The sequence below is a fragment of the Stigmatopora nigra genome, chromosome 19 (assembly GCF_051989575.1).
Source record: "Stigmatopora nigra isolate UIUO_SnigA chromosome 19, RoL_Snig_1.1, whole genome shotgun sequence".
Taxonomy (NCBI): Eukaryota; Metazoa; Chordata; class Actinopteri; order Syngnathiformes; family Syngnathidae; genus Stigmatopora; species Stigmatopora nigra.
In genome coordinates this window covers 3,845,769-3,862,785 of record NC_135526.1, presented here as the reverse complement: position 1 = coordinate 3,862,785, position 17,017 = coordinate 3,845,769, and the positions used below count along the sequence as shown (strand labels likewise).

The window sequence follows — 17,017 nt, the reverse complement described above, 5'->3', positions numbered from 1 at the left end:
GATGCATAAAGAATTGATCATATAAAAGAGTTGAAGAGTGACAATATATAGAATGCAGCCCACAAACCAGAAAAAAATGCTGCAGCTGTTCTGGTGGTCCTCGTCGGTGGAAGTCCTCGGCAGCTAAATGAAGTGAACAGCAACACCTGAGCTATACATTAGCACCGGTCCGATCGTCTATCAAGCCTGACCCCGGCAAAATTACACATTAACTTGAAACCTGTCACCTCTCCCTCGCTATCGCGTCTCCTTGGGCCCCTCGTATGCCACGTACCGAACATGAATGACCAAAAAATGGTAATGTGTAAAAGCAACAACGGTGTCTATAATTAAAGGAGAGGCTTGATATTATCTAATAATGAAAATGTAAATTAGCATTTGCACAGACACTGGATAATTATGCATTGATAGTGGGAAGCCCACAGATGGCTACCAAGGTGACCTTGTTAGTATTATATTTGTACAAGGAATTAAACAACCAAAAAGTGGAGGTCATTTTAGCCCCAGGTGTGTTGGTTCCCAAGTGGATTTTAAAACCTAAAGTCTGACAAAATTATGTTCACAATACTCAGGCCAAACTCAAGCAAAAATTCTTTATCGAGGTTACATTTATGGACATCATTTTATTGGAAAAAAAAATCACAATAAATAAAAAAAAAAATCCTGTTTCTTCATAAAAACCAATCGTATTTTGCGGACTATAAGTCGCATCTGGGTATAAGTTGCACCAGCCACACCATTTTTGGGAGAACAATGTTTTATTTGATCAGAAACCCAGAACAAACACACATTAAAAGTGGTCAGAGAGGAAAAAAAACCTAATATAAAATGCACTTCAGTAGTATGTAGTAATGTCATAGCACTGTCAGTAAAAAAATACAGATTTCTTGATTTGCAATTAACATCAATTTTTCAATTAAATACATCTAAAAATACACCTAAAATCTTTGAAATCTAATGAATACAATAAGAAAAGTAACACTATCATATGGAACTTCATAATTTATAATTTTCTGTCATAACAAAGTTAAATATAACAGAATGTGAAGAAAGGAATAGAATCAGTTCCTTTTGGTGTTGCTCCTAGCCACCAGGGGGAGACTTAACATACACATCAGGAGAAATGAAGACCCAAGTGGACACAAATGTTATAGAGTTTCATAAGAAATACTCTTTATCCCTGATTACTAACAGAACTCTGAAAAAGTGACTCTATTATTGAAGATCAAGTTGATTTTGTCAGTTATTATCAAAAGTTGGAACCACCTGTAAAGAGAATATAAAAAGGAATAATAAAAATGTTTTAGCATGTGGCACAATTTTGACCATGTGGCATATTTCCTAAGAATGTGTAGTTTGCCAAAATACCTGTGTCACATTTCTGGAGACTCCACTCGCTCCAAAAGCTTTTTCTGGCACAGTACCTATGCAATTTGGAACGTACACTGAAGCAGTTTTGCCCGTGCATGTTCTTTGGTGGCAAAATCAGGCTTGTTTGCATTGTGGGAATGAGCTTCTGTGGAAAATATGAGCAATTGTATACCTTAAAATCAGTGAGTAATTAAAAACTTTACAAGAATTTGTCATTCTCTCAGCTATATGATGGATTATTTGAATGCTGTCATTGTGATTGCCAAATTGTCCAATGAAATGAAAGGGCTCTTCACAGTAATAGTACTAAGCAATGAAATATTGAAATATTTACAAAAGACAGAAGATAATGTTCTAATTATAGAAACATTGCAAAAAAGTGTCTATATATTGTCTTTGCACAATTGTACAATTAAATCAAGGTGCTATTCAAAGTGCAAAAATTAAAAGTGCAAAGTAGTGAAATAAAATAAAAAAAAAGAAAATATTAAATACTAAATAAAATTGAAATATGGTAATATCGCACAAAGTGCCGTCATTGTTATGGCACAATTGCACAATAACATTGAGTTGCTATGTCTCGAATGGGACGAACTAAAAGTGAAAAGTTGTGAAATATCAAAATCTGAAAATATTTAGCAAAACAAAGAAGATAAAGTGAAAAAACAATACTAGTTCTACAAAAAAATATTGCAAAATATTCAGTGCGAAAGCGCTTTTCAGGAAAAAGCCCAAAGACCACCCACCACTCAATCTAACCAAACCATTCCAATGAACTAAACAACATTTTATATATAAGGACATGAGTAATATAAGTTTAGAGGGAAATACCAATTCCTTCTTTCCATCAAGTCTCTTTATGTCATGTTGCACTTCCCATTCGAGGCAATCGTCGGGAACATTTCCATCAGGTTTCTGCCAGGTAAGTTTAACACTGCCTTGTGGTCCTGTTTTTAGATCAGGTTTGTTTGCACGGCCAGGCTTCACTGCAATCAAAAAAAAAAAGAAATATTCTTTCATCCAAGGACTACACCCTCCCTTTAGTTCTTTCTAACCCCGCATTATATTAAGAAGTTTCAGTCTGTGGTGTTTGACACAAAAAAAACTGCTTTACTAAGTGTTTGAAATGAGTTGCTGACTCAGATAGTCCTGCTGTCCTTATGGTGGGATGAACTAAGACAATAAAAAGGGTGGCAATGGAATTTGTTAGTACATGTTTTCATGCTACAACCAGGTGTCTTTTCTTTACCGCGGTCTTGGATTTGAAGAGTGGTGTAAATTGGTCTCAGGGAGCATTCTGTAGAAGAGCCATTTACACAGAAGTTGACGTCAGTGAATTCGGGGAGACGTTTTCCTGTGAAGCTGCAACCAATCCTTATGCCATTTGTTAAAAGATACTGGGGACACTCCTCAGTGTTCTCTAGTTCTTTATGCCTGTGGAGGAGAACAAAACTTTGTGTTCCAATTACGTGATGTGGTGGGCCTCAATAAAAAGACGTTCCTGTTTGATGTTTGTGAAATATTATTGACAAAATATTTCACAGCATGAAGTTAAAAGCCAGCTCAGGATTAGGTCGTCTCATCTCATCTACTATATCGCTGTTTCAGTGCTTTACATTTGAAACATAAATGAATAGCAATGTAGCTTTTTTTTAGGCCTAGTTTTGTTTTGTTTGTTTTAACTTAGATGAAGCAAATGAACATTTATTTTTAGTTATGGGTGGTTATTTTTAAACCCCTGGGCTTTTTATTTCTGGAAAAGCTCTTGAAAAAGGTCAAATTGCACTCCATAATTGCTTGTAAATGCTCATTTCGTACCCTACAAAGAGAGTATCTTGTTTACAATTGATATTATATTTGGTCTTTGGCGTGCATTCATTTTAAAGTATATAGGCTTAGTCACATTATTCACAAATTAGAAAATACATATCCTAACTTCATTGCAATTGGGCAGTATCATTTTTTTATTCATAGCCAGTTTGTGTAGTTAATAAATAAGAAACTAAGTGACCATCATTAGGAAAATTAAAGAATGAGACTCACCAGTAATACATGTGTAGAAGTAAATTAGTTGGAGATTTAGGGTTTTTATGCCATTTGCAAATCAGGTGTTTCATGTTCTCAAACACACATGTGAAATTTTCCACTATATTACCCAAATGACCTGTTGAAATATAGATATATAAATTGTCAATTCATATCAACACAAACTTTTTTCATTGCTTTTCTATGTCTGAATTACCTATACTAGGAGATTTCTGAACCAGTTCTGTGTAGTTCAGACTCTTGACCCATGTATTGTTAGTGCAGTGTCCACCAAGAAGGGTATAGACTTTGACATGGATGTCCCTCATTAGATCAAACTGAGCGCTGTACGTTCGCTCAGTCGTCTGAATACCCTGGAAAAAAATGGTCTCGGTCACAGTTGTTGTATTGTATTGTTGTATTGGCTTAATCATAGAAATTCCTATGTGTAGGAGGTACTTACTTCCCATCTCTGTGCATATGCATTGAAGTATTCCAATTGGTATCGTGTAGGACATTCTTGGATGCTATCTAATCTGCCTGGGGGAGTCCATGTAATCTCCAAATGTCCAAGTTGACCGTGATCTCTGACTTTAATCTCCGTAGGAGGATCCACTTCAAAGAAAATCACATTATATAACATAAAGTGTGATGGAACGAAAGAAAGAAAAATGGACGATTTCATAATAACGGCTAATATCATATTACATTTGAAAAGAGTAGTAGTTTCCTGACTAACCTTGAATCCCATTGCAATACAACTGTTTTGTAAAGATGACCAAAAACACCATCAGGGAAGCGCTATGAGCCAGTTTATTTGCCATCAGTGTTTTAATTTTAAAATACTGGAAAAAAAAAAGAAAAAAAAGGGATGAATGCAATAACAACAGAAGGAAAAAAAAGACCAAGATTATTTCAGATTGGGAAAAAAACATTAAAGATACAATGAGGACGAGTGGAAATAAGGTAAGAAAATCTGCAGGGGGAAATACTTACATTTCTGTGTTCCAGAATGTGAATCAATGATGCTTGCTTGCTCGCTGGAGTTTTTGAGGCTTCTTAAAAAGCAAACAGGGAGGGGCGATTTTTTGATAAAGCAACAGACTGTCAAGAACACTATGCAATTTGATGACTAAGGGGTAAGAGGGCCTTATTTTTGGCACCGTATGAAAACATCATTTATCACGCTCGATATACTTTTGAAACTAAATACGGGTTTGGGTGGCAACCTGAAAGCACTGAAACTAAATGGGGGATAGGTTCTTACATGTCAACAGACAATGTTTGGGAAATTAGTGAGAAGAATTAGTGGTACATTTCCACTTTGAATGGTGATGACCTTGTCGAAAAAATGTCAGAAGAGTTTGAATTGTGAAGAATTTATTCACGCTGTTTTTGTAAGAAACTTTGATCACAAAGTTATACAGATGATATATACAGAGTTTTGGTACAATTTTTTTTTTGTTTACATGCGCTTGACCTGGTTGAAAATATAGGAAAATTGTTAATGTACATAATTTGAGCTTTTTGGCAGTGTTTCATTGAGTCATGGTTGTTGTACCTTTTGTCATTGAGTCTGTTATGTAAGGCCAGGAATTTTTCCCATAATATGAAAAGCATAATGAAAAAAAAATGGGTTGCATGATGACAATAAACCCCACATTGCATTTTTACATATTGATCTAACTATAGATTGCTTATTTGTTCATTTTTTTGTTGCAAATTTCCTTAAATTTGTCAAAATCATTTTTTTCTGACATTGCTTTCTATGATTTTTGTCACTCTTCAAAACCTATTAGACCAAAGTTGCTAGTAGTCCATATTGAAAATGTGTTTTCTCAAATATCTTATAGGATTTTAAAGGAGGGTTTTAAGCACCAAAGGAGTGAAAATCTAAAAAAAAATATGAATAAAAATGATTACACTTTAAACAGCCTGGTTTCAAATAGTTACTTCAGTTAGGCCCTTTAGTTCTGCTCAGTTTGATATAATATTTCCCTTACCTCAAAAAAAATACGCACAATAAAGATCAGTGTAAAGGGAAAATTTGACAAAATTGTGCTCATTTTTCTTCTTGCTTGTTCATTGTGTTACCAAAAGCAAGTATGCCTCATTTTTAGTCATTTTGAAAACACATGCGTCACTTCTCACTGGAATCCAGACAACATCAATAAAAACATTCAAAGGTGCACAAATTGTTGCAATTTTGTCCAGAAATGAATGAATCATTGATTCATAATGCACTAGAATGACCCAGCATACAGATCAGAACAGTTTGTTCAAGTCAGAATTAAAATATTGAGCCTCCACTTGCTAATTTAGTGGTATAATGCCTCTTTGGATATAAAATTAAAGTGAAAGAAAAAGCCACATGTGGAAATCATATATAACACCTGAGGTAGCGCACGTGTTGGTTTCACTTGTAAATTCCAGAATTGCTCAAGAATAAAACCTCCTACGCAACCACCTAACATGATTGGCTACTTTACTTCTGATGATGTAAACATGACTCGTTTGCCCCTTTGCATAAAGTACAAAAAATGCACGTACACAAGATACTTTCACAAAATGAGTACTTAATATGAATTTATGTATCAAAAATGACATTCCATTTTTTTAAAAAAATGCTTTTACAATTGATAATGACAATGATTCAATCTACAAGTCTTTTACTTTAGTATTTAAAGGTGTGTTTTACATTCAAATGATAAAAATAGTACAGCCGGGGAATTACGTGTCACGTGGAAGTTTAGAGCAAGTTAGAATTTGCACATTTTATAATGAAATTTAGATTAAAAAAAAAAAAAAACTCAACTTGAGGCAGAAGCATGTGAGCTGTCAAGTCAAGTAAAGATCACTTCATCATTATGTCAAATAAAAGTACTTTGAAAGAACCTGACAATGGTTGGACAAGGTTTTTAAAGAAAGAAAGGAAATGAAATAAATACGTAAAAAAAATACACCAGTGCAAATGAGGTGGACGATACTTCGAAAGAAATTCATGAGCGCATTGTAAAGAAAACAAACGTCATAAATGCATAAATCACTTTGCTTTCCCTGACACAATTGATCATGTGAGATGGCACATGCACATTGTGCTTTGTAGCCTCTATTTGTTTGAATGCTTTCATGGTCAAAGCATGGAAGCGAAATTAAAAAGCTGCTCTGCATCTTGTTTGGCAAACAATCTATATAAATGTGTATATAGTATTAAAAAAAGTAGAAAGTTTAAAAATCCATGCCTTTAAATGAAAAAATGAACAAAATTCTGTGAAACCACAGTTGGCTTCATATCATCACAGTGGTTATATAAACTAACCGCGGCGGAGGATTTGTCCAACAGTTTACACTAGGCTTGCTATGGCATGACTTGAACAACAAATGTAGTCATCACGCAATCTGAAAGGCAAAGTTTAGTAACATTTGGGTTCTCAAACTGGCAGATAACCTAACTGGGGGGTTGGAAGAGTGAGTTACATGTCATCGCCGGCACTTAAAGATGACTCAATAATAACTGAGCATCGAAAGAAGGGTCAGCAAGGACTTCATTAGGAGCAACTGTATTTTTTGAACGGTTCCGCTGAAGGAGCCAGGAAGAGCATATGAATGAGTCCAAGCTGAGATGAACAGGAAATGCCCGACATCATACAAAGAGACAGGAGGTTGTCCACACCTCCATGTCTACTTTTTTTTCCCGTCAGGCACAAGCAAAGCCACGGATGGGAGGAGGAGGAGGAGGAGCGAGCTTTTTGGTCCGTTTGGGTGTGGGATAAATTTGCATCAAGCATCTCCCAGCTGTGTAGACTTCATGGGGGGCAGATCCAGCAGAGCTTGTACAGTCACGCTCACCTTCACCAGGCCACGTTCTTCAAGGATGTGATGCGGCAGACACAACTTGTCCTGGGTTGATGGTTCAACAGTCATTGAAAAACAAATACACTACCATATTTTCTGCACTATAATGTGCAGTATATGACACACTTTCAAAAGATGGCCTGTTTTAAATATGTTTCCATATAAAGGGTGCACCGCATTATAAGGTAAACAGTAGACAGAATAGATGGAAGTGGTTGAGGGGTTGTGTTATACATCCACTTAATGGAGCTATGCTTAAGGGTATGCTATTGGCTGAGTAACTGATATTGATCCATATATAGTAATGTGCATTAGATTATATGGCACAGTTGGGAGGAAATCTTTTGGGTGCACCATAGAGTGCGGAAAATGATTGAAAGCATAAATTAAAACAACTTTTAATATAAAAGAGATCATAGATAACATTTATGAATATAAAAGCATATTAGGTTACCTGTGGCACTCCAATTTTCTTACAGGCATCCAGGAAGTTTTCTACATTTCGACGGCATTTAGCCATGCTGAGTTTTGGCTGAAATGAAACATTGGGTGTGTATATAGGCGATATGGAAAGCTTCCCGTGTTAAAAAAAAAAAAGGTGCAATAAATCAAAATGCACTACCACTGCAGGTGAGGGGACGTGGATGCTGGCTACAGAGCGAGGACAAATGTGATTGGCTAAATGACAAAGGACCACACCGTCCATCAGAGCACCGCCGACATCATCTGGAAGCAACACCTTCAGTTTGGACTCAATGTTCTGCAGAAAAAGGAACATTTCCAAACAGGACAGCTCGGTGTAGATGAAAAAGTGACAAATCATTAAACGTACACATCAAATATTATGAACCAACCTGTCGTAGGATTCCAATTTGCTCAATTTCTTCTCTTAAGTGCTCCATTTTTCTCCTCATAGTGAAGCTAGGCTCTGTTGAGCTTAACTCCTGAATATTTCCTCTGGTAAAAGCTGAAATGTTACATTTAGGAAAGTGTCAATTTACCACACACTGGAAAAAAACAACAAATGGTATTTTTCATTGTGAGTTCTAATAGATTAATGATTACAAGAGGCCTCTTTTAATGTAAACAATGTTGAATGTGATCCCACTACCCTGGGAGTATCCGTTGTGATAAAGAGGGAAGTGATTTATATGTTTATGCTTCCCTGGAAGCCTCCACAGTTCCAGAGAACAGCACTCCAGTTTTGCTTATGACCATGCAGACAAAAAGTAAGAAAATACAGTCCGCAGCAATGTTTTTTTTTCAAATAAATAATCATTGAATCACCGTATAATGTATTTTTTGCAATTGATGAGGCACATCAATCAATGGGTTATTATTGCATACAGTAATCCCTTGAATATAACAATTAATGTAGATCAAACATGGCCGTGATAAACAAAAAAACATGAAGTAAGGATCACACCCATTATTACTACCACACTACATGTTTTCGCGTCTGTGCAGAAACACAGCAACAAGTTCAGAAAATGAGATGAGATTTCCTAACACCTCGGGACATCCGTACTCGTAAAATTTTTGTTAGCGTTTGAATGCGTACATTTAGTACCTGATCGCGGCTTGAGTCCAAACACAGTGAGAGTGGAGCTGAAATCAGAGTTGCGTAGACTCTCCTGCAGACAAAAATCATTCACAAATTTACGTTCCATGAAACATTCACCCATAAAGGCTTCTTCTCGCACTCTCACGCACTTCGCAGTCATCATCACCACTGCAGTTTTTGCGGGCACTCTGGCATTTGTACTGAGATAGAAAAAGAAAAAGTTATGCTGCACTGTTTAATTTAAACTTAAAAAAACATCTTTGCATCGTTTTTCACCGCGAAAGGTTACGCGAGAACATGAGTGAGTACACCTTGAGATAATCTTTTCTCAGATATTTCATTCTCTTGCGGTCATCGTTTTGATTGAGAACAGGTAGGACATCTGGCCATTTGGACTCTGAGTCAGACTGATCTGATTTCAGGCTCCCGTCAAAGGAGCAGGACGAGGGAGGCTATGAAAATAAAGGAAAGCCTTTACTCATGTAGCAGACGCAAAATAAATAAGTGTGAGTCGGCAGTACCTGTTCACATAACATCGACGCCCCGCTGCTCCCTTCATCTAAAGAAGCGCTAAAAAAAAATCATAAATAAGTCTACTATCAGTCAATTGGGAGTACTTAGCAGTGATATAATAATGACGCTTTTAAACAAGAGTGCAAAACATATATAGTTGAGCTTTTTAACATTAAAACATCTCTTGCAATGACACCCATCTATCTGTCTTGTGTCCCAGTTTTTGGTACATTTTTCATTAGGACATACAAATGGCTGCAGGACTGCTGAGCAATAGCAGAACAGAAAGTAAGTGTGACAGTAGCGTACCTACGAGCCTGAGGAAGAGGCCTGGTTTTGCTGCCCGAGCTGCCAGAGTGACTTAAAAATCTGCAGACACAGCCAAGAATAGCTAAAAGTCAGACAGCCATGAATAGGAATTGCAATGTATGTATGTTCATTTTTTTCCCTCTCTGTTAAGAGTTAGTATTCCACAGTTCTTCAAATTTCAGTTCGAGACTGTTACAAATAAAAGCACAGGTTTCAAAACAAGAGTCTGTATGAGTACGCATGGACAATAATTTGCATGCAAACCAAGTGGGATGGTACATTGTTGTAAAGAAAACTATTTTCACTACCTGTGAGCTCGACCAGTCACTCTGCGTCGATGGATAAGACTTTCCGCTCGGCAAATTAAGGACCGTCGTCTAAAAGCAAAAGAGTGCCAGGCAAGCCGTAGAAAGGAAAGTGTAAGAAGCAGAAGGTGAAGAGCAAAGAAATGTGGAGAGTTGTGAAGTCGTGAGCGTGCTTCAAAATGCTCTTTGGCTACGTGCGGTGGGACATAATGGATTAGAGTCAAGGACCTGTTTTGTTGTTCCTGCTGCAAAAGCTGGACGGCAATCTTCCTCAGATCCAGCACCTCTTTTAGTTCATCATCCTCCTCTTCCAACAGCTGCTCCTTGTCGGAGCTGCAACGGAGACAGGACGGAGATTACGCCTTTCCTTTGGCAATCAAATGGCTACAACTGGTTCTCTTAGAGAACTTTTTTTCCTCCAAGATCTATTTTTGGACGAGATAACCTTACCCTGACTCATCTTTCCAACTCTCCTTGTCTTTGCTTTGATGGGACAAGTTAAGAACCTTTTCCAGTTCCTGAAACATACAGTGGAGACCACAATATACAGTCTATAACAAAAATCAGTATTTCCAGAGTAAAAGCTTTAATATCATCACTTTTAACGTTATAACTCACACTGACTTTTATGTTGCTAACCAAAATAAGTCCAACTGAATAGCCAAGTCAAATGTATCATACAAAGAAGGCTTCTTACCTTAATGCATGACACATGACAGTTCTGCTGTCCATCACACTCTGACAGAGCAGGATCCTCATCCGGGTTGGGTTCTATAAAGTCATACAGATCCTGATCTGATAGAGGGAGGAAGCATCCGCGGTGACCAAATTAACGCTTGCTATGTATCATATATGACTAGGCACTTGTTTCAATAATCCCCTCTTCTGTCTTATTGCGTTTGAAAGGGGTAATTGGATACTTATTGTTGGTAACCTTTGCAAGAGTCCATTCTGGAAAGGACTGTGAGGGCGTCGGCGCGGGCCGTCTCAGACACCTGAGAGTGGAGGCTGACCGTGTCGTCGTCTGAAGGCTGCGTGAGGTAAAGAGACACTTGGTCAGCCTGCTTGCAATACAACCACATGAATGGCAGATTGGTTGAAAACAGTTAGTTATATGTGCCATCATTTGAGCTTCATCAGTTTGGACTTTGATGGATTCCTTCTGTTCTGGTTTTGATTTTGAAAATAGACTGACAAGCCTGGTTGTACATAGATGGGATTCATTTTAAAAAGGAATCTGAAGGTGCATAAAAAACGGTGACATAAAAAAGGGAACTTTTTAACAATCCAATAAAACTAAAAGTGATGCTAAAACCATATGTTGTTCATAGTGGGTGAAATCTTTACACCATGCCATTTAAAAAGCAATAATGGAATTTTCATTAGTTTGAAATGATGTATGTCCTTGGGAGGACATCTTCCTGTATGAATGCATTGTTAATATCTTCTGTTGAGATTCTGAATGCAGCAGCATTACAGTGTGTTTAATTGCTTAAGGTCACTGTCTTGCAGTGCAGTTAAATACGCTCGTGAATTTTTTTCACGTTTTTACCTTTCACAGTGAGTGGAATTGATGCACTATGCAAATATATTCTTAGAACAACACGACAAGTGTCAAACTCTTGTGTTTGTTGACTATGGATTTTTTTCTCTGTATTTAAAGGTTGTCTCTGACCTCTGTTGTCGACAGCCTCTTGTCACCATTGTCACTTCCAATTCCAGAATCAGGCCCATGGTTTTTAGTGGGATAAATATCTTCCATGCTGAAAAAGAGTAAAGAACCTGTGTTTGATCTTGGCAGAACTACAAACAAATACTGCAACAATCATTTTTAGGATGGTCATACCTATCTGTGAGTGGTTGTAGAAGACAGCGTTTGCCAAGGGAAGGAAGGTCAAGAGTATCAGGCTTTTTGTCCGACTTGCATGCTTGGACATTTAAATGCTTGAAAATGTGAACTTTTCCCTTCAGACAGATCTGAAAGTTTACAAGCGATGCAGTTATTTTCCCACCAGATGGTGCAATGCTAGCAGATTAGTATAATTTGCATTGATGCTTTTGAACTTTGGCTTGAAGTCAGCTGGGATAGGCTCCAGCACCCCGCACGACCCTAGTCAGGATAAAGTGGTTCAGAAAATGAATGAATGTTTTTGAACTCACCTGAGCTGAAGGAGATTGCATAGGATTGTTATCGAGGATGATATGCTGCAATTGCCTGAGTTTCCTGTAGGCTGCTGGAATTTCAGTAATCTTATTGCAGGAAAAGTCAAGTCGAATCAGAGGCAGATCAGCCAACTCTGTGACATATCCAAAGAACAAAATACATTAAATATTTCTTTTTTTTTGGTTAATATTTCACTCTGACCTTCTGGAAGAATCTGCAGACAGTTCTTCCTGATGTTGAGTTCCCGTAAGGCATGTAGACACCCAACCTGGGATGGCAGCGCTCGGATTTCATTACAGCTCACATCCTGCATGGGGCGAAAATGTAAAAATATTTAACAACCATATTACAGTAATATCTTGACATTGGATTTTTTGGCCTTGAAATACGAGACAAATTTGAAATACGAGCATAGTAGATGATGAGAGAAATGCACTTACTAGTTCCATCAGTTCTTTAGCCTTGCCAATTTCTTCAGGAATGGACACCAGCTTGTTGTTGCTGACAAGCAAAACTTTGAGTGGAAGGTTGAACAAGTGCTTGGGCAAAACTGCAATTTGATTTCGACTGGAAAAAAAACAACAACATAAAAAATCATTTGGAAAGGTGCTCAAATGACACATTCTTGAATTTGTTTTGTTAAAATTTGGAAGAAGTACCTGACGTCGAGATATGTCAGTATCTGCAAGTTGATAATGGCTTCTGGTATGCACTTGATGCAGTTGTGGTAGAGATTAAGGGACTCTAATGGGGCAAAGAGACAAACTTCTGGGGGGATTTCCGAGAGACGATTCTTAGACAAATCTGCAAAGAAAAAAAACAAACTTGATGAAACTCTGTTGAACATCTAAGGTTATGTGGCACAATTGAACACAGGTGAAGTAGATCAGTACATTGTCTGTGTTGTAAGCAAGTGCCATCGACTAGTAGACATGCTGATCAATATACCTCAGTGACTGAGAGTATGTCATCATTGAGCACTGGTCTAAAATTACAACCCTCTTTGTCCTATTGAAAGGAATATATCAGTGCAGTATTCCCTTTTATTGATCCCACTGGAAAGAACATTAAAGTCTTAAAGAGGTATTGAAGTCATTTTCCAGAATTGTGACCTATTTTGTGCATAAAATAAGTTGGAATGGGACTGCACCTTGGATGAAATGTGATGTGTATAGTTTTTCGACGTAAAAAAAATCCTATTTAGTCACATTTTAGTCTGCAAATGGTAGGTGTCATTGAAAAACAATTAAAGTCCAAATAACATGGGTGCTTTACAAACAATATATGTACCGTGATTCTACTAAGAGCCTCTCAAAATGGCACAAAATCAATGGCATAAAACCGAAATAAACCAAAAATACCAACTTTTATCAATTTTATCATAAAAAACTGATTGGGCAGCCTATCAATAAAATAAATGTCACTGATTTTGCACACCAATGGTATAAAGAGTATCAATGCAATAAAGCACGTCCGTGAAGCTATACATTCTTTGCATAGTTGATGTCGTCACAAGCAGAAAGGAGAACGCAGCCGATTGCATCGGATGCTCTTCATTGCAGAGGAATCGGCCCTTTGGGGTTTGAAGGAAATACAAATTATCACCTTGAGAGGACCAAAGCTGCGGTCAAAGGGCGTAAGCACCGTCCATTAAGAGTAAATGCTTGAGGCTTGACGCTATAACCTTTGCAAACACGCTCCTCTAGCCTCCTCCCACTAGGCTTTACAACTGGGAATTCTTCAGTATCAGGGAGGGTTGGTGGGCCTGAGGCGTGTCCATTCCCCCCTCCCTCCTCCATGCCAGACCATATGCCATCTGGGGCCCCCAGTGGGCCCTCTCGTGCACCTGGTGGCTGTCGGGCGTACCCAGCAAGACCCGGTTCTGCTCTACCTCAATGCCAAATCATCACTCCATTCATTTGTATTGGAGGTGCAGATGAAGTCTGAGTATGTCCGCCGGTGAAACCGCAAAAAGCTGCTTCTATCACTGCTGACCTCATTGTGTGAAATGTTAGTTAGCCTCATGCCGTAAAATATTCAAACTGATTTTCTTTAGGGCAAATATACAGCAGGCCGTGTCAGACACATGAAAGAAATGTTGTATATCAAAATGCACTGGAAAATATGTGAAGTATAAAATGCAGTGTAAATACATCTTTTAATGACAGATTTAGACTAAGCCTTCTTTATTCTCATGATGTAATTAACCTAACATAGTCTTGTTTTTATGTTGACAAGTACTGTGCCATGCCTGAACACGTGCTAGAACATAAAAAAAAAGCCTGAGGCCGGAAAGCCACTGTGCAGGAATTAAGATTCTCGAGCTCTACAACCATGTCAAAAGAAGTTAGAATTCAAAACAGCCACGTTTAATCTGGATCCTTTTTCTAATCGAATTACTCGATTTAATCAACTAGTTGTGGCAAGACGAGCAATTGTTACTACTCACTTTAGTAAATTAACCATCAAAGCGTAACTTGAGCTACCATGCACATACACTCGGTTTGAAAGCAATGCATATCTAGCATGGCTTCTCTCCAGAGTGACCTAATACTGATATATGAACCTCAACATCTGCCCAGGTGGTTAAGCAGGTCTTCTGCAAGCTCTTTCCCATGGGAAAACACACCGGCTGGGGACAAAGTGCCATTGGCGCATTGCAAACAGACACCCTTGTGTGAGTAAAGTCCTTGCTTTCTTCGCACACCACTGCTTATTATTAGTCAGATGACACACTCTCAGCCTGACCATGAGTACAAATAGCAACTACACGGAAGCATGCCTTTTTATATAGCTTTGAAAGCTCTCCAAACAACATTTGAGTAAAGGCTGCAGGCGGCCACAAGAATCTGCTTTCTTTCATATGTTCCAATTGGAACACATTTCCTCTAGCACATTTTTTTTCTATGAAATTTACTACGGCAGCTTTATTCAAACATGGAACAAAAATATATTTTATAAGAGATAAGTCATCATCTAAAATTTAAAATGACTAAAGCTTCCCCTTAAGCCAAAGCACTGACAAAAATAAACAATGTGTCACATCATAATGATACTGTATTTGCATGTACATATTTTTTAGGCCACTTCCTGGTTAATATAGGAAGAATAACAAAGGAGAAGTTCTGTTAATTAAGGCAACAAAATAAATGATTGCTAACACATTTTATCCAAATACTTCTTAATCTTTATGGTTCTCTAACAATAGGATAATTACTAGTTCACAAACCCAGTAGCCTTCCATTTTTCAATTTAAGAGGTTAACAAAAGAAAATGTAGTTTTATTACAATTTTATCATGGCTTATCTCGTGGGGTGCACCCCCCTCCATCCCCAATAAATCACTTCTGCTTTGTGGCACACATGAAAAAGTAACATATGGTATATGGGACCTATTCGAGAAGAAGTCTCATTAGGAGACATAAAAAAATGTAATGACTGATGAAGACGCTGACAGAATGAATAATATCTGACTGATTAAGCTGTCTACAAGATAAAACCCACAGTATGATTAAATCCTTACAATTTTTTGTGTCCTTCATGTGCATCTTCTAAAAAAAAGCCAAGCGTTTGCATTCCCAACAGAAAATAAGAATGAAAGGTAGGAAACGAGACTAGACTATCTTCCTCCTTTCTGCGCACTCTTAAGCATAATGCACACATGCATGCGGAGGGTGAGGCTGCAAATTTCCCAGTGCCATCTTTTTGTCCGTAGAATGAATTCACCACTGGAAGAAAATAAGAGACCACTAAATATATTATAAATTCTTCATTCATTTTCTCCATCTACACTGTGTAAGATTTGGGTGCGCCTAACGCTCTCATTCATGGATCTCGATTGGAAGCGAGGGGGCTGTGGATTGGGGGGGCAGCTGGGTTCGCCCAAAACAACCGAGCCCCCTTTTTTGTGATAAAGTGGCGACATGATCCATTTCACCGAGAGTGGTCCCTTTATGTAAGACAGACAATCACATTTAGAGTCACGCGCGCTATTTACAATGCAACATCGGTGTAGGATAAATTGACGCTATCATTGAGAAAATACGCGTTTTACATCAAATGCTTAGGTGGCACTCACCTGCTTGTGTCGTATCGGTGAGATCATAGCTCACCCCCGGGTACTCCCTCAGTTTTCGACCGCTTAGGTTGAGGATACCGGAGCACACGGCATCCTCCAGAGATCGCTCCAGGCTCCGGGCCGTGTGGTACTGCTGCTGCTGCTGTTGCTGTTGCTGCTGATGCTGCTGCTGGTGCTGATGGTACTGCTGCTGGTGCGGGCTGTTTCCCGGGCTCCAGTGAGGTCCACACGGGTAGTGGTGATGGTTCTGTAGCGCCGTGACAGCTCCAACACCTCCTTGACTGGACGCCATTTTCGTTTTTTTGTTTTTTTTTTTTAAAGGGGGAAGAGGAATTGAGCGCTTGAACGGTAGCAGCAGCAGATTCTACGCCCATGCGCGTAGAGTGGCGTACATCACTGAAGAAAGACGCGAGAGGGTGGGCACCGAGATGGGGTGCTGATGGAAAGTAAGGCATGGTGTTAAACCGACAGTCCGAGGGCCAGAAGTGGCCCACTCCGGCTAAGTTTTGTGGTCACAATCACACGTTTATTTGCCTTCTCTCAGTAAAAAAAAAAAAAGTGACGATTGCAGCCAATGACTGCGTTCATATTGGTGCTCTACAAAAATGACCTACCGGTGTGAAACATGTTACCAGAGGCAAATTTGGCAGCCAAAATAGCACGCTGCAATGCACTTTCAGCTCATTTTGCTTCAATGTATGAAGGAAGAATGTTTTTTAAGATCCCTTAAGAAAATACTTGAGGTAATATCAAATGATTGTTGTATGAATACATTATGTGATGTCACATACACAATAACAACACTAGTATAATTAATAATAGTGACTGATGTGG

General features: G+C 38.3%; 2 protein-coding genes across 4 annotated transcripts; both read right to left on the bottom strand.

Annotated features, from left to right (window-relative positions):
- Nucleotides 1-710: 710 nt before the first annotated feature.
- il13ra2 (interleukin 13 receptor, alpha 2) lies at nt 711-4,534 on the bottom strand. Its single transcript, XM_077740783.1, has 9 exons — nt 4,393-4,534; nt 4,136-4,241; nt 3,860-4,011; nt 3,614-3,770; nt 3,415-3,535; nt 2,621-2,805; nt 2,203-2,357; nt 1,369-1,516; nt 711-1,266 (listed from the first exon to the last, which is right to left on the bottom strand). Exons 2-9 carry the CDS (start codon nt 4,218-4,220, stop codon nt 1,250-1,252), a joined length of 1,020 nt encoding a protein of 339 aa, XP_077596909.1. The 5' UTR covers nt 4,221-4,241; nt 4,393-4,534; the 3' UTR covers nt 711-1,249.
- A 1,732-nt stretch (nt 4,535-6,266) lies between these two features.
- lrch2 (leucine-rich repeats and calponin homology (CH) domain containing 2) lies at nt 6,267-16,626 on the bottom strand. 3 transcript variants are annotated; one of them, XM_077741146.1, is made up of 21 exons: nt 16,184-16,626; nt 12,766-12,910; nt 12,547-12,673; nt 12,308-12,413; nt 12,103-12,239; nt 11,789-11,919; nt 11,618-11,705; nt 10,877-10,973; nt 10,640-10,737; nt 10,393-10,460; nt 10,171-10,275; nt 9,946-10,014; nt 9,638-9,697; nt 9,337-9,385; nt 9,127-9,267; nt 8,965-9,015; nt 8,813-8,885; nt 8,106-8,218; nt 7,874-8,011; nt 7,706-7,783; nt 6,267-7,296 (listed from the first exon to the last, which is right to left on the bottom strand). In XM_077741146.1, exons 1-21 carry the CDS (start codon nt 16,473-16,475, stop codon nt 7,177-7,179), a joined length of 2,286 nt encoding a protein of 761 aa, XP_077597272.1. In that variant the 5' UTR covers nt 16,476-16,626; the 3' UTR covers nt 6,267-7,176. The 3 variants fall into 3 exon arrangements, with proteins under 3 accessions (XP_077597272.1, XP_077597274.1, XP_077597273.1); XM_077741148.1 differs by having other exon boundaries at nt 10,640-10,713; XM_077741147.1 differs by having other exon boundaries at nt 8,822-8,885; nt 16,184-16,622.
- Between the last annotated feature and the right edge of the window lie 391 nt (nt 16,627-17,017).

Coding starts and splice junctions, on each gene's coding strand:
- il13ra2 (XM_077740783.1), bottom strand. CDS start 4,220: ATGGCAAATAAACTGGCTCATAGCGCTTCCCTGATGGTGTTTTTGGTC. Junction 3,771..3,859: donor CATATGCACAGAGATGGGAA/GTAAGTACCTCC, acceptor ATTTTTTTCCAG/GGTATTCAGACGACTGAGCG. Junction 3,536..3,613: donor TCAGAAATCTCCTAGTATAG/GTAATTCAGACA, acceptor ATATTTCAACAG/GTCATTTGGGTAATATAGTG.
- lrch2 (XM_077741146.1), bottom strand. CDS start 16,475: ATGGCGTCCAGTCAAGGAGGTGTTGGAGCTGTCACGGCGCTACAGAAC. Junction 11,920..12,102: donor TGCAATCTCCTTCAGCTCAG/GTGAGTTCAAAA, acceptor GTAAACTTTCAG/ATCTGTCTGAAGGGAAAAGT. Junction 10,738..10,876: donor CAGAATGGACTCTTGCAAAG/GTTACCAACAAT, acceptor TCCCTCTATCAG/ATCAGGATCTGTATGACTTT.